Source organism: Gavia stellata, chromosome 19 (genome assembly GCF_030936135.1).
Source record: "Gavia stellata isolate bGavSte3 chromosome 19, bGavSte3.hap2, whole genome shotgun sequence".
NCBI lineage: Eukaryota > Metazoa > Chordata > Aves > Gaviiformes > Gaviidae > Gavia > Gavia stellata.
Window position 1 is genome coordinate 80,718 of NC_082612.1, and position 22,844 is coordinate 103,561.

At 46.0% G+C, this 22,844-nt stretch overlaps 1 protein-coding gene across 1 annotated transcript; it reads right to left on the bottom strand.

The window, feature by feature from the left end:
• Positions 1–2,837: 2,837 nt before the first annotated feature.
• Positions 2,838–22,221, bottom strand: BMP3 (bone morphogenetic protein 3). The gene is made up of 3 exons (XM_059826933.1): positions 21,882–22,221; positions 9,513–10,423; positions 2,838–3,029 (listed from the first exon to the last, which is right to left on the bottom strand). The coding sequence occupies exons 1-3, from the start codon at positions 22,219–22,221 to the stop codon at positions 2,838–2,840; spliced, it is 1,443 nt and encodes a 480-aa protein (XP_059682916.1).
• Positions 22,222–22,844: the final 623 nt, after the last annotated feature.

Consider the following 22,844-nt stretch of genomic DNA (forward strand, 5'->3'; position numbering starts at 1 on the left):
GTAATCCTAGCACACGGTGACACGGGGAGAAATCCAGCCCTCGAGAGCTACCGAGCGGCACCTACCTTTCTACGCAGGACAAGAGGCGCGCACCTCAAGAGTCTCAAAAATACCGGGAAGGAAATGATTCCGCCGACAAGAGCGTTACCCATCGCCGGCTAGCTTACTTTGAACGAAGAAATAACATGTATTGGCCCAAAGCTGAGGTTGCCTTGTCAAGCTCTCTACAATCTATTTTGCCACACGCTCTCTACAAATGGAAGATTAGATTTAGTTAGGTTTATTGTTTGAGCTTGTGTGTTTTTTAACAGTAGCCACTGTCATGCTGAATTGTATAAATGATGGACTTACCTGTGCAGCTCTTACAAAAGACAACTATCAGAAACCGCTGCATCTGGTTTTCCTTGCAGGGCCTGACATATACTAAAAATCCGAGCCTGCTTCCAGCTTAGCGACTGGCATCACCCACGTGTCCTAACGACACCGGGCCCAGGAGCGGACCAGTGGATTAAAAGGTGAGCCCTACGGTACAGTCAGCCTGTGCACATCGCTACTTCTGCCTGTCCCTAAAGTCGAGACAGGAGCCCACACAGGTCTGCACCAGGGAGACAGGCTCTTTTTCATTACCAAGACACAGCCGTGAAAAGCTTTTGGTTGTCTGCAACTGCCTTTTCAGCCAGGAGAAAAGCACAGCTTTTTTCCTCCTGTTTTGAAGTTCATCCGATTTGCACACAGAATGTCTGACTCTTCCCCTGCATATAGAAATAGATCAGATGAACCGTATTCTAAATGTGCACAGCTTCACACTTAGTGCTTGATTTTGATGTCAGTTCTGCTCCTGTATGCTGAAGATGACACTCGTTCTCTAGAAATGGAGACTTTTCTCTTCCAGTCCCAGCGAACGGATCCTTCAAGGCGATACGCTGCTACAGAGCTCTTGGAATCCTAACACAGAGCACTCAGGTTGGATAGCTGTGCTAATTAGCGTGGCTTAATTGGAGCCAATAAACACGTATCCGGTCGCACCCTGGAAATCTGACTGCAGGGGTATGCTGTTAAAGAAGGGTAAGGGAAGGGCTGAAAGTATAATCTGCACCTGGTACTAATCGGTCATTCTTTTTTTTTTGAAGTCAAAAGTCCTGTCAGCTTCCACTGAGACTTTGCGCAGGTAAAAAGCGATTGCCGAAAGGATCCCTAGGCTACTTATTCCACCTCCACACCTCTCACACGTGCACATTACTCGGGCCGGTAAACACGACAGCACCAGTGGCCAAACACAAAAATCAGTGACCGAGCATTTAAACTAGCCTCAAATAGCTATGAAGCTGCAAAAAGGCACGTACGTAGGAAAACTGCTGTCACCTTCAATACGCTGAGGAATTGCTAACTCTAAAGTAGAGAATTTAATTCTCACGATGATGGGGAATTAACTTATTCCCTATGAATATTTGCTCTTTATATACGCTATTTCAGAGAGTCAATTACGTAGGTAACTTACGGAAAGGTTGTTCGACGTTTACTCTCGGCGCAAACTAAAACATTGCTCTCACCAGCCGCAAAAGCTTTAAAAAGCATCATCCTCTATAGATCATGCTGCTGGAAATGGAACCGGGGGTACCGTCTAAAGTACGTCGGTGAACGCTTACTCCGTAACAGAACAAACTTTTTGCAGCTGTGCCCGAGATTCATTAAATGTTTTCTTTCCTGCTTGTAGTTTCTCAAATGAATTTTTTAGCAGATAAAGTCATTGAAAGAATGTTTTGTGTTTTTATTGTGCAAAACCTGCTAGTAAGAAATCTTAAATTGACAGCATAGGTACAACAAATTTGATTTTCAGAGTAGAAGCGAACTGAGGTAAGAAAAAAATAAAGATCTACTATCTGATTAACGTAACAATCAAAACTCACCAACCAGAGGCAGTTTTGATCAAATAATCGTAGTGAAGGCCTACAGATAAGAATTATGCACCAAACAATTTCAGGTCAGGAATCAAATACTGTGATTTACTCATAGATTATTTGCAACTATGTTCTAGAATAGGTGTTGTGAACAAGTCACTCAGCTGCTTCGCTGAGTGCGACACTTTCATACCCTTGGCCTGCTGAGTTTCCGTAATGGCATGAAAGAAAAGTCTTTGCCTTTGAGATACCACGATTACGCACGCAGCAGTAACGTGTTTGTTTTGTGTTTTTCCGACCGAGGGCGCTGACTTCTAACAAGCTGAATTACGAATAATACGTTAATGAAAACGAATACATACTCACACAGTCGGTGACATGTCATACCAAGGAGATATATGTCTAAGTTGGATTATCTAAAGCTCTTAGGGTGTCAGATTTGTTTTTCTTCCTTGCTGCACTACTCAATAACCTAAGGCAGAAAGCTTAGCTTTATAATGAAGAAAAGTATATTTCTAATCTCCCTCCCCATTGGTCACCATAAGAACGGAGACAAAAATTAACAGCTACTGCTGCTTCCAAAATCTTGTACAAAAATAGATCAGTATGTCCTTCTGGCAGTCTCAAAAATCTTGAAGAGTCTTCTCCAAATTCCTCTTTCATCTCTTGATTTCAACAGAAACAGTCAGTCCCCATTGCCAAGACTCATGTCTTGGTCAAATTCAGAGACGAATGAAGTTCGTATTCCGTTTCCTCAGAATTGCTATTTGGAATCCATTCCATTTCCACCCTCTTTGTTTGGATCTGTTTAATTTTTTTTCTTTTTTGGCCAAGGGAAATGCATTGGCAGTGCAAACAAAAAGTAGATATCATGAAACACCCCCCCCCTCCCCAATAGCAAGTAATCACCTCAGCATTTCAAAAGGGTCTCCCGAGATGTTATCTGCACGCACAGGATTCCACTGTCATGTTGGGGTACACCTTAAGAACCACATTTTTATTTTCGTCAAAGAATAAAATACTAAGAGAAGACATTTTGTCAGGAACGCAGCAAGGCTCGGGAATGCCCGGGACGACCCCGACAGCTCTCACTATGCTCTGGATGGTGGCATGGTTGGATGGCTTCAAGGCCTGCAAGAGAAAGACACAGCAGAAAATGTAACTGCACCCATGTTAGAACAGACCCACATACTCTAGAACAAAACTGGTTTTTTTGGAGAAGGGCCCTGTGGAGACTCCACAGCTGACTAGCTGTACAATCTGTCTTCTACTTGACCATTTCCAGTGGTCACCGTAGGTGCCCTGACCCAGCAGCAGGGAATGCGAATCTGGTCTGGTTCTTTTGGCTCTATCACTTCTCATCTGTAGTATACATAGTCAGTGGCACCGCTGAATAACCGAAACCCCAAATCCCATGTCAGTTGTACCTCATATTAAGGTAACATTGTTCTCCAAAGGACAAAGTTTCCTGGATTTATACTCATATAAATAGGAACACGCTTCGGTTAGATACGAACAAAAAGCAAACCTGACCAGTGAGATAACTGTATTTGTTCACAAAACCAGAATACTTTAACACGCTCATAAAAATAAAAATGAACTTATTCATAGAAATGAAAATACTAAGTTTTACCTCTGAACCCTCCAATCCAAGTATCTGCACAAAAGATAGGCGAGCATGAAAAATGCGCAAGACGCAGTTTTTAGCCAAAGACGTTTGGTTCTGTAAGAGTGAAACTTTAACATTGCTTTTTAGAGCTCTTCTTACATGTAGAACCTGGGAATCACACAGTTCAATATGCTCGGTCAGACGCCACTGAGAAATCACAGATTCACAGAATCGCTAAGGTTGAAAAAGACCTGTGAGATCATCAAGTCCAACCATCAACCCAACACCACCATGCCCACTAAACCATGTCCCGCAGCGCCACGTCCACATGTTTTTTGAACACAAAATATATGGAACGAGATCGTTTGGGCCAAACGTGCCATTTGCAGTTTTGCTGCGATGAGAGATAATTTGCTTCTGGAAAAATCTGTCTTAAGGCTTAGATATCTCCTACCCCAGATGCAAGTCTTAATGACCTTGCATGCAAAAAGGACAGGACTAACTGTGAGATTCTAGCTCATTGTGTCGTTTGTGTACCATGTTAGTACATTTAGGAGTAATAGCTTCCAATTCTGCCGGCAATACACACGGATGTCTAACCTGTCGCTACTTAGAGCGACATAGCTCACGACTAATACCAGCTGTATTCTCCTTCTTTCTCGTGGAGACTGCTGTACCTTCAATTCCAACAGAAATGGATCAGAATAGACTTTCTCTGTATCATGTTGTTGAAACTAGTCTCAAGAAAGAACTGGAACTGTTTGACACACGAATGAAAAGGATTCACTGGGGAGCATTCAGCTGTTCTTTATGTACGTTAGACATAATTTGAGTGTTTTTTCTTCTTCTTATGAGGAACCTATTTCACCTGCAGGAAGCCTGAGCAAGAAACGGTGCCAATCCCATACATGCCTTCCTTTTGTTTATCCTCTGAGAGACTCAGAATCTTCTCAAGTATACTCAGGATCCAAGTCCCTTTTGAACGCAGACATTACACAGACCCTGATCTTTTTCCCCTGTCGCTGTTTAAGTTTACTATCGTGGCTTATCAGATGAAGGAGATGCAGGGGTGCGGTGATATTGTGTTTAAAATACAAACACAAAGCGTGTTGCACCATCCTCTTAACGGCTGTAGGTTTTCCAGCATGGTTACAAAGACACTACTCTACATCTAGGTAGCTGATCGCCAGAAAGACATTTCTGTTTGTTCGTTTGTTTTGAATTCAAGAGTACCTATACTCCTTGGCAGCAGTTGATAGGGATTTAAAAAATGTCTCAGATTAGTATACAATTCAGATTTCTGTAACATTTCTGCCTCCAAAAGGAAGTGAAAGTGCGGGTTATCATCCAGGCTTATTTCCTTACTCAGCTGCAGCGCAGTATTCTCCACAGAAATACCTGGGACCCAGACAGATCTCCTGAGCCTGCTGATCAGACGTCAAAAGGTAAAACATCTATTGAGACCCTATTCCCCATTGCCAGTAGTACCGGAACTAAAACCAGGTCTCCAAATATGTCGTGTTAAGGTCTTACCGGAAACCCTTCCCTTCAGATATGGAATCTGTACCACTAAAACGTCAGATTGTACAGAACCGATTTCAAGTACTGCCTCGGCTATCGGTGGGAATAGCCTGGATACGTTCTGTCATCGTACGATAAGAAGTATCTCTCTTTGATACGGCTATCGTACAATACAGAACATCCTCTGTACTGACCTGAAGTCTGTCTTGAATACACTGCCCCTGGCCCTTGAGGTGCACTCTTGAGCACCACCAGCTTAGGCACAACTCTGCTTCTGCCAGTGGCAATTTAACTGTGACTGGAGTAAAATCCAAAGGCGTGTGCTCCTCCAAAAACCAAAATCCCCCTCGGAGTACTGAACTGGCATAATGCCCCGCACAAGGGGAGTGAGTTCAGCCATTGCCTGCGGGCCGCCTACACCGTGTCCAGCACATGCTCATGAAAAGCAGGCGGAGATTTTCTTTTAGGAGGGGAAAAGCAGGGGAGGCCGAGAGGAGCAGCGGGAGGAAAAAATGCCGAGCTGACTCCAAACTGGCAAATCTGTGAATGAGTCCAGCTGTGGCTCAGGCTGCACCTGGTAAGGCGCACGCATCCTTGGGAGACTTGCTGCCCTGTTGAATTTCATTACAGGTGTATTATGAGCAGGGCAAACGATGTCAGTTATGAGCTTTCATTCCTGACCTGGGAGAGGGTCTGCCTGGCCGGTACGCTCTGCGGCATTACGCAAGCCCAACGCACGTGGGTTTGACAGCAGTCGAACCAGCTAATTGAAATCAGGGAAGGGGTAAGGCCAGAAAATTTGGAGGTGAAAGGGGGGGGGGGGGGCAGGCAGGGAAGAGGCACATCTGTTGTTAATTACCCAACAGGTTGTCAACTTTAGGAGCTCCCCCTCAGCAAGGGAACATTATATACCCATAGGCACAGATTAGTTTGTTACTGCCTGATGGTTATACTATCATTTTGCAAACACAGTCTTATTAGTAGCACCAGATATTATGCATGGCTCAAGAATAACACATGGCTCTAGAAGACGCTCACTTCACCTTTTTATATAATTTAGCTTTTCATTCTCTTTGGAAGATAAGGTCATTTTGGTTTTTGAAATTAAAAAAAGTGCACAAAAGGAACAATTTGAATTCCGACACGAACAGAAATGTACCAATTGCTTTCAGGGAACCAGACTCACAATGGGTTTCAGTAACCTCTTAACGAACTAGCGCTCTCTGCAGTACGTGGCAGCAAATATTCAGCTTCACAGCGTCTAAATAACTATAATGCTCTGCTGCTTTAATTCTTCATCCAACCGAGTCTAGAGAGTTTGACACAGAAAGGCTGGATTAGGCCTTTTAGTAGGAATTCGTAGAAGAAAACTGGTGTCCTGGTTATGGCGTTGCAGGCCCTGCCCTACAGGCTTAGTTCACGGCAATCAGACCTTCTGCTTCATGTCAGCAAAGTCATTTAAACTCTGTGCTCTATTTGCCTACCCATCTCTCCCGCTTATTTCTCACCTTCTTTCTACTGTAAGGTTTTCCCAGGGCAGGGACCACTTCTGATAGCGTGTACGTGCCTGTCCCAGGCAGAGCAGAGGGGTGAAGAGGCAGAGGAAGAACGCTCCTTTGGGAATGCTAGACTTAGTCACCATGCTAATAGTAGCCAATACTGCAAGTCTACTTATTTGAGAAGACAGAGCTAAACTACGACACCTCAGAGCCCGATGCTGCTATCTGCAGGAAAGCAGAACCTGAATTTGGCAGAAAAAAAATTGGCTCTGTAAGTTAGAAAACCTTTTCATGTGCAGTGTAATACCTCAGGGGAATTACCCAAAGACAGACAACTCGCAGAGAAAGCTGAAACTCCCCTTTCACCCAAGTAATACCTGTTACCTACCCTCCAGCTGTGTGCGCTGTTTGTACCTCCCTCTCATGCCTCAGGGGGTCAAATGTGAGTTTAAACTTCAATTAAACTTCATTTTGCCTCTTCAGAACCACTGGAACTAAACTCATCTCGGGATGTTTTACTTGCAGGAGCATTTGTATGGCTCACGGTGTTTCTTTCCACAGGTTTGAAATTACTCTGGGAATTAAGGCCTGAGGTTATGGAGCACGTTAGGGATTTTCTGGTTGTAGGTGCTAACAAAGTCTCCGTGTAAGAAATAGGAACCTTTTTATTACAGTGCTTCTTTATCATTACTCTACTTTTGGTTTCTGACAGTTTCTTTATCTCCATGAAGATACATTATGCTTTCTGCTGCTGGAGAATCTGTGTTCTCAAAGTCTCACCTTGACTCCTAAAGAGAGACTTGCTTTCTGTCTTAAATTTATTATTTTCCATCAGCTCTGAGCAGGATTAGATTTCACTTGGAGCAATGAAGAGATCAGTAACAAGGGCTTCTAAAACCACTACATCCAAACCTGTTTTTGAGAAAGCCTTCTTTGCTCTCGAGCGTGCAAATGATTGAGCGATCTGAGGTTTGATCCAGACTCTCCTACGGGCAAAGGGGGATTCTTCTCGGTCTCGGCATCAGGCATCGTCTAACCCTGAAATATATGCTATGTATTGAATATTAAGAGACCTTTTCTGCCTCAGAAGGTAGAAACCTATTTTGCATGTCTGCCAAATGTAAAAAAAAAAAAAAAAAAAAAAAAAAAATTTCTAGTGACTGGGTTGAAATGGTTATTCTCTAGCAAGTGCTAGATCCTGGGAGTTCATCAGCACCTCAACTATCATTTACTTCTTTGAGAGCTGAAACAGCCAGACCCTTAGGAAATGGGAACCTAAACACTTTTGGAGTTACAACGAGACACCTTCAAGCCCTTCTAAGAAGCTGCTACACATTATTTCCACCACCCCCCCCCCCCCAATCATCAGAAATACAGAGGAACTTGACTGAAATTGTCCTCCAGTAGAATCGCCAATTGTCTGATGCATACTTGACTCTTTGCTTTGTTTCTTTTGTAATACTGATGATAGCCCATAGCAGGTGTCTCATTTTAAGTGAAGACTATTTTAGGGGCCAGGACCAGCTGAGCTGGAGACAGTTTTTTTTTTTTGTACTCCTTTGAACTGAAGTACTTTAACTCTTCCAGTTTAAGTATCATATACCGTTTCCTCCTAAACAAAAATCTGAGCAACACTCTTTTATGGTTGGGATGAAGTTTTTATAACTAAAGCTGCAACTGGAAACGCGAACCCAGTCTTAAGCAGAGAGATACGGCAGGCATTTTTATAATTTTTGTGTCCTTAAAGTCAGAATGGAAGAAGTCCAGGTCCAGCAGTTTTAAAATTTCTAGCTCATACGCTGGTTTGACAGAGCACGGTTGCCATCAACAATAAAGTAGAAGGCCCAATGCAATGTATTCAAAGGTAATGACTATCGCTTCCCGTTCCTTTCATGTTTTCCTTTGATCCGAAACCTGAAAGCCTGCCATTGCAATTGGAGGTAGTCAGGTGAGTCATCTCCTCCCCTTCAGAGAGAGACTCCTGCCTTCCTCCTCCTGCTTTCTCTGGGTTCCATCCCCTTTGGTACATTTCTCCACCCATCATTTTCAAAGGGTGACTCCCTTGGGTCCTGAAGCCACTGAAATGCCACCTAAGTTTTGGAATGAACTGCTGAGGCTTCACTGTGGCAGGAATAAAGACTCTTGAACGTGAGGTTACAGTGAGACCAAAAGGCCTACCTTTACTGACATTTCCTGTAGGCATCATTTGTGCGTACCCCTCATTTTACGCCAGCCTCAAATACCACATCCTACTTTCAGGTTTCAGTAGGCTCTAGGGGGGTCCATGCTGCTAAGAATGACATTGGGCATTTGATTTTAAGGAGCCGAGTTCCTCCACCTAAGTCACAGGGCTAGGGGCACGTCACCCCTTCTTGCTACTCACGTGCAACGATTTCATAAAAACCAGAGGATATTTCTCAAGTCAGCTGGCCAGGATCCACTGCTTTTGCATCCACTTGGTCTGTCGTAGAAGCGATTCATTTCACTCTTTTACTGACACTTAGAGCATCCCAACTGCTCCTCTAGCTCCACGGAGTCTCTCTGTCGTTGTGACAGTCGTGCCTCACGAGGCACACATTTTTGCTAAAGCGTGCTATGCTGACTGACCCCACGGTGGGTCTGGCAGCAGAGACTCCTTTGAGACGTAACGACTACTGTCTAATAAGCAATTTTCTGGATCTGGCTTGTATTATGTTTATTAAACGGGTTAATAACAAGTTCACACATCATAAGCACTATTCAGGAAATGTTTTATGGCGCTTTGGGTTCTGGACAAAAAACTAATACCACGTAATATTTTGTTAATTACTTTTACAAGCCTGTCTTTTTACTAACTGTTCTAACCACTACTCCTTGCAGCACGAGACAAAGATATCACTTACTTATTAGATCCGAACATGTAACAGGTGGCCTTTTACTGACGCAGGAAAGAAAATGCGTAGTTTATGGTAACAGACAGTGCAAAAGAATCAATAAAGACCGTACCTTTGGAATTGGGAATTGGCATTCCCCTGAGCAATAATAGGCATCGAAGGATTTAGGGGAAATAATCCACTCGCTCCAGCCAATGTCTGCAAAATCCACCTTGAGATAGCGCCGGGCACAATACCTTGGCTCATTCCACTGCTTCCTCCTTGCCTTCTTCAGCGTCTGCTCATCGAACTGGAGAGTCTGGCTCTTCTGGTGATGATTCTTCCTCTGCTTTTTTTTAATCTTTGCCCTATCTGCTAACCGTGGCTGGAAGGTTTTGTAGGGTTTTCTGTCTTCCCATCTCTCAGCCTCATTGTACTGGTACTCGGCTCCCGGAAGCTCATTATTCTGCAACGGCAAGAGGACATTTGCTGAGCGTTTTCGCCGCCGCTTCCCGAGACTGCTCCTCACGTGGTTTTCCGGCCTGGGAAAGACCCTTGCCAGAGGATGACGGTGCCCTTGCAAACTAGAGACAACACTCTCTGGCTCTGAAATAGCAGAATCGTTGGCATAAATCAGAATGTAGGGTTCATAGCGAGAGGGTGCCCTTTTCCAGGGGTCATGGCTGCTCAGATCCATTTTGACGCCGATCAGGAGTTCATTGTTTTGTTTTGCTTCATACAGGAGCTGAGTGATATCTTTCCACTGCCAGGGAAGGACATCCTGGTAAGCCGTGGAGACATTTATTAAGAAATGTCCCAGGCTCCGAGTCTGGTTCCCAACAGAAGGAAAGCTCCGAACTGAAAGACGTATCTGAATTTCAGGTTTCCTGTGCCCGTCACGAGAACAGCCTCTGGATTGGGAACAGTTCCGCTTCGCCTGCAGCAGATCACCGATATAATAATACACCGAGGCTGACAAAACATTTTCAGACTTGGTAAGCGATGTCAAGTTAAAAATGTGCATCTCCTGGCTTTCAGGGCTCCCTAGAAGAAGAAATACTTACGTAAGAACACGGGCATTTCAAAATGTTATAGAGAAAGGACCGATTGCGTTGCTTTCTAGGTTATACGTTAAGTTCCCAGGAAATTTTCACGCAGCGATGTGGGAACAGGTTTAGGCCACTATTCAGAAAAATAGCCAAGCTAGTAAACTGGTGACCGTAAATCACACACTTTCAATCTGGTTTCCGTGTAATACCTATCTCCATTCAGAAATAATCACGCACGTCCTACTGCTCCTCTGACTTCAGGAAACAAACTCGGTCACAGGAACACAGCTCAATAACGGATGCACTAAACACTTCATCCATCATCCAGAAATTTGAGCGACGCCATAGTAAGGCTTTGCTCTTCTGTTTTCCTCTTTCTGCAACATTCCAAACCCCCTCCCTCTCAAAATGCACTTAGGTGACTATGGCTGCCCTGTGCAGGCTAAAGAATTGTCTGTCTTTGTCCAATACAATTGGGACATCAATGGGACATCAATGGCACTGGCCCATGCCTTAGCCCAGACCTAGCGGAAGCTGGAGAAAGGCTCCCACCGGCTTCACTAGGCACGGGATTGTCTGTAAACGTCCATTGTCCTGTTGAGCCAGAGCCTCAGCTGGAAAGAAAACATTGGCTTCCCTACTAGTAGAGTCTCAACGTGGCAGTTGAGGAAGAGGGAAAAGCCTGGATTCAAACGGAGCGTGATTCCCAGTATTGCCCCAGGCTTTCAACTGTACTGCCAGGTAAGTCACTTAAGCTCTGACTGCCAAGCTGTTCAATGCAAAAAAAGCCTGGCTGGTTCCTTCAAACCTTCCACTCTGCTCCACTGTGATCCGGGCCTCACCGACAAGACAAGGACTGTGGGGCCTGGGATGGCATTTACTCTGTAGCTTCTAAAGATGTCAAAGAGACTATCAAAGAGGGACCCAAACCCATGTACCATTTGGTACAGCTACCTATGTATATCAGGCTGCAAAACAGGTAAGCAAACATATGAAGTACTACATGTTTCAAAAGCTAAGTGAAAAGACAAATTGAAACCCTGTATTACAAAGGTTGTTTCCTTTCATTATTAACCATTCCTCCATTACAGTAAGACCAATTTATTGGCCCCTCCAGCGGTCAGCGACTTCCGCATGCGCAACTGGGTCTTCGTGACCCAGAGCCCTTCACAACGGCAAGGTTAGAATTGGGAACAGAAGGAAGTATAAAGTTATTGACAACAGCCTTGCACACAAAGAAGGAACGTAGCTTGCCTCTAAAGACGTGAGGAGAAGAAACACCAGGATGGAATCACTGTTTAATCATTTTTAAGGCTTCGATGTCAGCTCTGGAGAAAGAGACGATTCACCACTTATAACGAGCTAAAGGCGCACAAGCGGGTTTGACAGCCTTTTGGCTAAGTCAGGCACTAATCACAACCGACGTTTCCCTCTAGAATGATCAGGCCCCGAACTGCTTCAATTACACTGGGTAAATTTAGTCATTCCACCTAGGACATTTCATCAATTTTCATGCCAGTCAAGAGTTAGAAAGTATTTACTAGTATAGCTGAAGGTAGGTGGACAGTTACTAGAGCAACCCCAATAACCAAAGCAAAGCCAACCCAAAATGTTTCGCTTTTGCAGAGGGGTGGTGGTGGCAAAACACACTCACTCGCCTCTGTGCAGAAGGAAACAATCCTCCTTCATGGTTGGGATATTACTGTATCGATTAGGAAGGATGTGGGGGACAGTGTGGTTTCCGTAGCTGTGAAATTAGAGAGGTCGGCCTAACCATAGGTATCTTGCACAAACCCAAAGACGCACTCCTAACACAGGCTGATCTGTGAAAACACATGGCTGACTACTTTAATCCCCTGTAGGGTGCAATAGAAAGGCTTGGGCGTAAGGTTTCATTTTTGTTTTAAAATTTCCTGCTTGGACTGCAGTTATGTCTGTCCTTCAGAGTGAGAGAAATATCGATCCAAATGTTAAGGTGCTACTGAGAGCTATAAAACCAGGCCATATGGAAAAGTCAAATACAGTAAAGCAAAGGTATGCTCTGCAGCCCCCCAAAGGGCTGGCAACAACCCAACACATTAGGAAAACAAGGAAACATAGAGTTAAATGCATCTTTGACATCATGGCATGTCAAAACCCTCTCCAGAGGCTGAAGAGAGTTATAGTTGACAGAATTTTGGGGGAGGGAAAAAAAAAAAAGAAAAAAAAATTATTCCAAGTAATGGCAAGCATAAAGACGTCCGTGGACTAGGGAAGAACAGCCGCCCTGCTTCCATCCTCAAAACACTGTAGTAAGTCCCCTGCCCGAGCAAGCGAAAACATCATTTCCAGTACTGATCTTTCAAAGATTTTAACAGCTTTAAGTTCTGGGTGACGTTCTGTGCTTCCAGCCTGCGATATCCCAACTGCTAATGGCATTCAGGTAAGTCCAGCAGAAGCCTGTATTCTCCCTCTGCCTCCCCATCCCCACCCCAACAATCTAAGTGGCCTCTTCTAGACATTTTTTTCTCATCAATTACTAACTGATACATTAAAAAAAGGCAGGAATCGGTCTCACTAGAAAAACAGAACCCTTCTCCCCAACGTATCACATGCATTGCTTCATGAAATTAGGGAAAAAACAACATACACTTTTCTTAGTGAAACAGGGGCAAAAAAACAGGCCAAATCACTTATGGAAGACCCCCTTGTTTACACATTCAGCCCAAGGTGATGGTGGATCACATGGGTAAGTTCCCAACAGCTGAAAACTAAGGTACCAAACCCATCCGCTTTCTAGCTATTACTTATGCCTGGGGGATTAGATTTTCTTTGATTTTGATCCTTTTAACTCCTCAAGCCAAAACTGGCCGTTTATTACATTTGTACTAAGTGCACATGAGCAGGACCTGACCTCTGCTTGGTTTGTAATCGCTAATATAGTAAGGTTAATATGTAATTTGGCAGAGCACTAAGTACATCAGTCTTAGGAACCAGCATTTATGATGTCTCATGAGTGCCTGTTAAAGAAGTTATTATTTGAATCACTGTTCTATGTTGAATGACAAGTTTTGATTTTAATTTTTAATAAGAATTCCACTTAACAAATACTGCCTGTTCTAAATGGGCACATTGTAGTGGAACACAAAACAAGCTGCTTTTGTTTATAAAGAAACCCTAGATGGCGTGAAACAGACATAGGACTAAGGTCTAGTATTCATTAAAAGCAAAACTCAGGAAAGCACTCTCGGTATTTAACTCTGCACCCACGAGTAAGTACTTGCAGTAGGTGGTGCTATGTTCTTACTGAATGACCTCCAAGCTGCGACGGCTCTGAAGAGTTTTCAGCTCACTCCGCAAAATCATCTTGAAATCAGCTACTAGTGGCCAGCACAGACGTCTACGGATTTGCTGGCTTCCGGCTCAGAAAAACCCAACTGTGTGACCTGGGTTTCTGTCTCAACTTAGGAACGCTGTGTCAAATACATCCCTCGTGTGACAGCGATACCCGACTCTCAAATGTGACCAATGCACTGAAATAAGCATTCCCCAGGCTACTCATTACCCTTAAAAATGACAGACACATCAAGGAAGATTCAGCTTTAAAATATCTACAAATGCACCTTTTCCTCAGGAAAATTTCACTTCACTTAAATGAAACTTGGTCCTTAAACTCAGAGGACAGAAGCTGCTGAAAATCTGTCCCCACAATAACATAGATTAAACTATCAGCCAAAGTCAGGAGCATAGTTTAAACTTTTCACCAATGTCAGGAGCTATTGAGTAGCATCTAACCAAACTTTACTGTGATGCAGGAAGCTTTCCATGAGCCTCATCCAGCTTGTTCTACTGACACCAATGAAGTTTTACTGACTGATGTGAGCTGAAGCTTTAGCCTCCGCAATGACTTACACTGATAACGCCTCTCACATAAACAGTTTGATTGACTGATTTCCCCCCTCCCTAATCCCAAAGAACCCCAAACCAAAACCCAAGCCAAATCTAAGTAGGGCTTTAATTCTAGTACCTTGTCAACGTTCAGGACATGGCGTTTCCCGGGATGCTGCCATCAATAGCTCCATGTTAAATGGAGGGAAGGAGGATCCAAACTGCAGGGTGAGGTCCATCAACAATGGCTCAGCAGCCAGCGGGAAGAGGTAGACTAAGTCCAGCTAAGGCCTCTGGCCAGTTTGCCATCTATAACGAGATCTTTAAGGTCTCAGAGGCACCAAGATCTCCTCGCAACAAAGCTCTCTATTGCTCTAGAAGGATAAAGTCAGCTTTGCAGGTGAAAGGAAGTAAAACACAGGCACAGAAACCTACGCCCTAGAAGATCATGGCAGCACAATAGCCTTTTTTCCTTAGGTTTTCAATATATTAAAAAAAAAAAAAAAAAACCACCACCAAAACAGGTGAAAACAGCAGCTTTGCAGTAGCTTTCTTTGCGATAGTTGCCCCGACAAGAAATGGTCTGTGGCAGACATAGACAAGGATCTGATGCTGAAATATGACCCTTCAGAGGGATGCTGGACAAAAGGTCCCCCTCTGCCTGGGTTGGCTCTTAGGATACAGCCGCGGCGGGAAGATCTCGTGAACCCTGGGTGTCCCTGCGCTGCCGGCAGCTGCTGAAGCGAACTCGCAGTCGGGTCCACCACCTTACTGCCTGTCAAGATTCTGTCTGCTATCTCCGAGCAGCTGTACTTAGTAAACCTCGCGCTCATCTGCAGCAGTATACAATGCAATTCAGTGGCAACTCAGTATTATTTGAGCAACAGTAACTTCCCTGGCTCACTTGATATACTTCCTGGCTCTGCGAGAAGCAGATTTCCATCCGAGCACCGCTACCTGAGCTAAGTCTTTTAGTTCTTTCCTGCCTAAAGTGAGTTCTGCTAACTCAGCTTTGCTTTTTTGTAGTACAAAATAGGAAGCGTAAAAGACTTCTCAGCCACAAGGCACGTAAGGAGGAGAAGACTGAAGAGGAAACGAGCAAAGGAAAAATATGTGCAACAGAGCTATATGCAAGGAATACACTGCTACCTTCCAGATACTCTGCGGCCGGATTTCAAAGGCAATCTCTGCTCCCCTTCAAGGGATCACCGTATATTGTTGTCAGCCTGATGAGGAATTTTCAAGACCTAGCTCTGCATGACACAGCTCTTTTGAATTGCAGTAGGTAAGACACAGCATCGCTGCATTGTTAGCATTGCTCGCTTCCATGGCGTAGAGCTTTTGAGCAGCAGACACGAGTTGGGCAGAAAGGTACTCGATGAGAATAACATCTCATTGTGTTCAGGTAGAATAGAATTTGGAAGGTACGTGCAGTTAAATGGATAGGCTACAGATTTATTGGCCTCCTCGGCCCCTATGCAAGTCATTATTCACCTCTGTGCTCCCCCCTTGCTTGAATGAAACCCAGACTCCAGCAGGCACCACGGCAAAGCTTGTACTGGGCCAGTGGCACTTGCCCAGTCTCCTGCACAAGTGACAACAGAGCTCTCTGGGGTGGGGGGAAAGGGGAGGTACAGTCTCTCCAGGCCTAAAGCTGAAAAGCCTTACTCTATCACACAGGTGGTTTTCACCCAGACACCAAGTCAGGGTGTGCCGCCACTCGCCGTTTGGGGTATCAGAAGTGCCAGCTTATTTACCGATAGCTCAGACCAGAAGGCAACCCAGCTTCACAGCACTACAGCTGAAGTACCTGTACCCGCTCAATCTTCAGAAGCGTGGCCCGTGCTTCCTCGCCTTCCTGCAATAACCCACAACTGTATGGATTGCCTCTTACTGGCATTAAAAAGGTATTTTAAGAAAAAGCAGTAGGTCTGTGGGGACTGACCTCACCGGCATGAACATATTCACGTTACAAGGGACATTTTCAGGCATCGCTAGGCTGGAACGAGTCCCCTAACATGTGGTGTGTTTACCTTTATAGAGGATGCACTGACATTTTTATGGACTGCCAAATCTATCCCACGGGTGAAAAAGGATGCAATAACGAGGACTATTTAGTTATATAGTCATCATTAGCCATCATTTAAATGAGATATTAAAGTGGTGCCCTTGTGCCAGTGCACAGTTAAGAATGTATCAGTGTTTCCGTTGTAAAACTTTGTTTTCGTGGATTCGCAACCCAGCTACAAAAGTTCACTCAGAGCTGGAAATGGGAACAAGTTCCAGAACAGGAACACAAATTTGGAAGCTAGATTTCTTCTTTTCTCCCACCTTGGCTCTTACTTGATTGCTGCTTCCCCCTTACAAATTTGAGTATTTTGCAGAAGAAAAATACAGGATGCAGTTGTTCTCTCTTTCAAAGAGCATGGACTCGGTGCCAAACTGGTTTTATTAATTCTCTTAGCAAGGCAGATAAGGTCATAGCAGCTAGTAACTTGATATCAAAGAGTCCAGCACTCTGATTAAAGCTATCAGCTAGTTAAATAAAGAACTTCACGAAGCAGCGATGGTGCATGCTCAGGATCTAACTTACATGCGGATTTTATGATATGAAAACCACAAATATGCACATTGCGCATCACAAATGTGCTGCACGGTGGGCAAATGATCTCGCTTGTGTATATTTTAAGCAGAAAGACGGCAGCAGGTCTGAAAACTAAACACAATATCGAACTCGAAGCTAGTACAAGTTAAGCAAGTAAGGAGGTTATATCAATAAAGCACGCAAATCCGGGAAGGGAAACACGAAAAGCCAACTCTACTCCTCACAGTTACAATTAATTCCACTTCAGCTGGTGGCAGTAGGCTGGCTGTATGAAAACCAAATTGTGCACAGTGTGTCCCCTTGAGGCCAAAACTCTTCACATGTGAAATGACACGCTCTAGAAACTGTGACTGACCGGGGACTGCGAGCACAGGTCATCCACGTGCATGACGGCGCAGCCAGACAGGTGGTAACAGAAGCCCAAAAATTCAAATTCTGGGTCTGGTCCCAAGAGGCCAAACCTACATATCCTGCCCATTTGCCTTAGAGAAGGTTTGCAGATTTGGGCCCAGCCTGCCCCAATCATAGCTTAATGGTTTTCAAGTTCCTTCTGCCTAAAAACTAGCAGGAGGCTGCTGCTTGCAAAAAACCAAAATCCCCCGCACTCTCACCATCTCCTGCCTGAACATTTTTAAAGCTCTCGTTACAAAAGACCCTAAATGTTACCAGAGCTCAAATAGGATAGAATTTGGCCCGTAGTGGTTCTTGCAGGCTGATGGCGGCGGGTGACTAGCTGGCTTCCCTGTGCAGTACTTGGTTTCCCCTGTTTGCGTGGGCATTTCGCACCACAACAAAGGAAAGAAAGGCGTTTTGAAAAGGAGGAGAACATAGTTCTTAAACCACAAGAATTGGCCTAGGGGCAGGTGTAATAGCTAAAATTACTTGAAATTCAGTCAATAAAAAAGAGTTTAAAGTAATTTCTGACTGTACAGCTTTACTATAACATCATTAGAGGGACCCTCCAATTAAAGCCGAGTTTTTTAAATGACTCATTTGCAAGACATGTTCCTTTAGCGATGCTACGATTAAAAGTGCTTTCAAAAGCAAACTTAAATTCTTGCATTTGAGGCTTTTATCTTTCCGCTCGCTTTTATTTATTCCGCGCTGTATCTTTCCTCCAGATCCTGAGCCTCAGAAGTTGCAGATCGGCACACCTCTGCGGCAAACACTGAAGGTAAGCAGATTTGTATCAGCTGGAGGTCTGGTCATTCAGCGGTTTTGCTAACTGGCAGGAGAAAAAAAAACAAGGTCTAGTGCAGAAACTGATGCACAGACTCGACCGTAGTTTGAGAGTATGCTTGCCAGAATTGTCCAAGTGTTCGGCTCTAACTCACGTATCGTCTGACCTTCTTCCTAGCTGTCTTTTTAGAGTCACAGGGGATGTAAAACCACTCACTGTTGCGGTACCTGCAGGTAAAGAACCAGAAAAGGCTCTGTCTTAGGATTTTTACCGAAGCAGAGTTCACGGTGAGGCCTGGCCTGAGCAAGACAAGGTCTGCTAGCGTCATCCCAGAAACATCCCACAACAACGACACAGCTGCCACAGAAATCACAGGCTGAACGTCTTTGACTCAAAAACATTGAAATAAATTAGAGGAGTTAAGTCAGTGAGAGCAAACAGTGCTGGAACGTAACTAGATATACTGTAAACGATGTACATCCTTACTTCACTTGTAATGGATTAGGGGCCTGGTGTTTCTTTCAGCTTTGTCACGGGCATGAAAGGTTCCTTTTTTGAGTGACTCAAACTAAACAATTTTGTTTTGAGATAATTTAGCAACATCAATGGAAAGCAAATTTGGCTGAATAGAAGATCACGTGGACATTCATCAAAATCAAAGGCCAAAACCCCCAGCCCAAACAACAAACCACTAATAATCCAGCCTAGTCGTGAAATCTGGTGCGCAAGAGATTTCAGGGCACTGTAAGATGGAAACTTCAGAGGTGTCCACACAGGGCTGAAGCTCTCATCCCATCCCCTCAAAGGACTGAGCTGCGGAAAGAGAAACTTGCACTTAGCAGTTGTTAGGATGCTTCTTCTAATCATGTCAGTTCTTTCTTGTTGGCTGCCCATTGCAAGACCGCAGCTGCCATACGCAACAGTGCTTTTCTTGGACTGGAAACAGGGATGAGTTTCAACAAATCCCACCAGTTCTTGGTCTCATCACGCAACATTCTACCTTACAGGGTCTCAAAAATTTGTCCGGCGGGTTACCTGGCAGATCTGGGAAAGGCCTTTCCCGTGTGCTACAGAAGAGCCAGAAGCCCTCCAGGGGAAAAGCGAGGACAGAAAGGTTTCACAGCCACATCTGAGAGTTGTGTTTCAGAAAAGAAACAGTTTCTCCCCTGAAAATACACAATTAAATTGCAAAATGTATAGTTAAAATGCAAATGAAATCACCGAAGATTTCCTTCAAGACCTCTTGCTGTAGATGCAGGAGAAATAGGCAGATTCTTAGGGAAGTTCTGCTCATTGCAGACAAAAAGCTGTCTCCTGAAGGAGCTGGCAGTGGGGATGGCAAAATGTGCTGAAGGAGTAACGGCAAAGTTCTTAACTAAACCGATGCAGCCGCATTAAGGACAAGGGAAAGCCTGCGGGAGACCGAAACTGACAGCCGAGGAGCGCAACAGTCAGAGCAGAGGACCTGGAAACAAACTACCTCCAAAGGGAAATACTGTGGATTTGCCGTTTTCCAGGGCAGGGCTGGCCAGGAAGCGGGGCACAAGGAAGAACTCAGAAACCAGAAAAAGCCTTTTCACTCCCCCCACCGCCCCGAGGAATATTTGATCTAACAGTTTTCTGGAAATGCACTTTTCTGCCATCAATAACCACACAAATGCTGCTGCCTATGACGAGAGAAAGACAACAGCTAACCGGTTAAATATTTTGCATAAATACTTGTAAAAGTGTCAGGAAAACTTATAACCACTTCCAATTTATTGCTTTGGCACTTAAACTGTGAAAGTATTGGAAGCGGAGAAAAGGGATTAGTGAATAGTGTGTTTATAGGACTGCTGCCACCCAATGTCGAGTGAGAATATAAATACAATCAGAAAGACCACAGAGATGGGATTTCAACCAAAGGCCTTCTAGGTTTAGAACAATAAATATCTTTAATCAGATATGCTTAAAGGCGCAAATATCACTGTATTGGGATTACACCCCCCCCCCTTTTCTTTTAATTATACCTTCCTCTCTTTCAGTGAGGAAACTGCTTATTTCAGAACAAAGCGACGTACATCAGACTTCATATTGCAAAAACCAGTCACGTTAGAAAGACAAGAGACTTCCTCTGTAAGAGGAGCAGTTGGGAAGTCCCAGCTCTCCATTCTCCAAACCCAGGGTATTTACGTCTCTGGCCTCTAAAGCCTCTCTTGCGGACAGAAATACTTGCAGTAACATATGATGGAGAGCGTTTGTAGGGCTAAACCCTAAGACACCAAAGCCATCAATTATTCACGGTATTCGATCTCTGCGCAGAGCTATCCTGTAATAGACATAGTTGCCCTCGAAGAGTCTGAAGTAACGACTCGCCAAGAAACCTAAGGGAAGTCTGGCACCCAGCTCTCAGTTTTCTGGGAGAGGAAGGAATCATCGCAGGTCACTGAAACGCTCAGTCAACACTCAGTTTTACTGCTAGATGCTTGTCTGTGAAAAAGCTGCTGAGTCAATCCACTAGTGCGACAAAAAATAAAAGACTGGCAAATTGGGCTGCTATGTATGGCATGACAGTTGTCATACAAACAGCAAGTTTTAGGGATGCAGTGGATTTGGGAAGCATGTCCTAGCGAGGGTCATGTTTGGGTTCTGGCATTTCCGTTTAGCCCTTGCAGAGGTCAGATGCACGAGAAGCATAACAGTGGAGTTGGGGGATGCAGTGCCAAGATAGTGCCGTCTTCCCTTTCTGCTAGGGCACAGTTCTTGTGGGATGGTGCCATGTTAAATACACACCCACACCCCCCCCCCAATATGAAAAATGACTTTACGTTTTCACAAATCTACCCGTGCATGCCAGCCTGTAATCACGGAGAGATCCAAGTGCCACTGCCAAAGATGCCGAGATGCAGTATTTACAGGGTCAAATTATGCTTCAACTAAACTCGTGCGCCACTGCCCTTAATTGCCAGTACTGTCGCCAACGCCTCAAAACGAGTGCTGTGTAAGTAGTCTAAAGGATCGCCAAACCATGCTATCGCTCTGTCATATGCAAATCAGCCCCTGGTTTCAACAGAAGCTACACAGGCAAAACACTGATAAAAGGAGACTCCAGAGAGGATATGTTAATTACTCCACTTCCTTCATAGGGTACTCAGATATCATACGGCGGAGATGCCGCATACAGAGCTGAAGAGAGAAGCCACTAATTAAAATATAAAAGACAATTATTATTATTAAATTAAATACACAATATGTGTAAAACATAAAATCTATATTAATTAAAATTATACCCTAAAATACACGACTGTTGCTGCAGGAAGCATTACTTTTCTAATCCTTTTCTCACCTTCTTCCCTACATCACGGTCCCTGGGCACCACACAGGCACTGCTCACTCGGCTGCCGCGCAGGACCAGCGCTGGTCGCGGGGGCGGAAGGGACCGTTACCTCCGCCTTGCAGAACCGCGGCCCGTTTGCCCGCACAGCGTCACCCGAAGGGGAGCTGCTCCGGCGGCTGGGCTAGTCCGCGCCGCGGCCAGGGTCTCCCAGCCGAGAGCCCTCCCCTCCCCTCCGCTCCGCGGCGGGCCCGCAGCGCGGCCGGCGAGCCGCCGGGAGGAGCGGCCGGGCCAGCCCCGCGCCGCGCCCGCCCTCCGCCGCGCCCCCGGGGCTCCGGTGCCCGCCGGCGCGGGCAGCCCCGGGCCCGCTCTGCGGCCGGGGGCGCCTCCCGGCCCCGCGGGCTCCCCGGGGGCCGCGGTCCGGCGGCGAGCCCCTCCTCGCCCGCGGGGCCGCTCCCCGCCCAGCCCCGCCCTGCCCCGGCACTCACCTGCTGCCAGCGGGCGGAAGCCGCGCACCGTGTTGCCCCGGCGGAGGTGCAGCCCGGGCAGGTCCTGGGGCCGCGGCGCCGCCGCCCGCCCGCCGCTGTACTGGTCGTAGAGCCGCAGCATGTGCTCGGAGACCTTGTCCCCCGCCTGCAGCCGCTCCGGCCGCCGCCGCCCCAGCCCGTCGTCACCTGCCGCGGCTCTCGCCCGGCCGCCGCGCACGGCTCCCGGGACAGCCCGGCGCCGCAGCCCGACCCAGCGAGTCCGCAGCACGTCCCCCAGCGCCAGGCACAGGCAGCCCCAGCCCAGGCACAGGCACAGCAGCCAGCGGGCCGACGCCGCCATCCTGCCCCTCCGATCCGGCCGGGCGCTCCGGAGTCCCCCTCCTCCTGGCTGCCCCGGGCAGGCGGCAGCAGAAAGGCAGGCGAAGACCGATACCCCCAGCGAAGTTTGTTTCGGCCAGACGCAACGCCCGGCAGCGGCGGGCGCGGACGGGGCCGCGCTAAAAATCGCAGGGCGGTTTCCTCTTTTTGGGGAGGGGGGAAAAAAGAAACAGGAAAAAAAAAAAGAAAAAAGAAGGAAAAAAAAGTGGTGTGGAGGAAAGCGCCACGGTATAAACCGCCCGTCCTTCCCGGCGCTGGCAGTGAAGGTGTTTATTCCCCTTGCTGTGCAGGTTGTTTTTTGGCGAGAGGTGGAGGTGTTGCTCTCCGTGCCGCCGGGTACCCGCTCCCTGCTTCGACTGGTGCAGGCGCAGCCCGGGTGCGTTTTCCTGGGGTGTGTGCGCCGATGTGCGTGTGCGAGTGAGTGTGAGTCCCGGCGCTCGGGGCTGATCCGTGTAATCAGCAGCCAATCACACCGCCTTCTCGTCAGGCTCCGGCTGCAAGCAAGAGGCAAAGCAAAGGGGAAACCACCACCCAAAGGAAAGCGCACACACACACGCGCAGAGACAGAGGGAGACCTGACTCTGG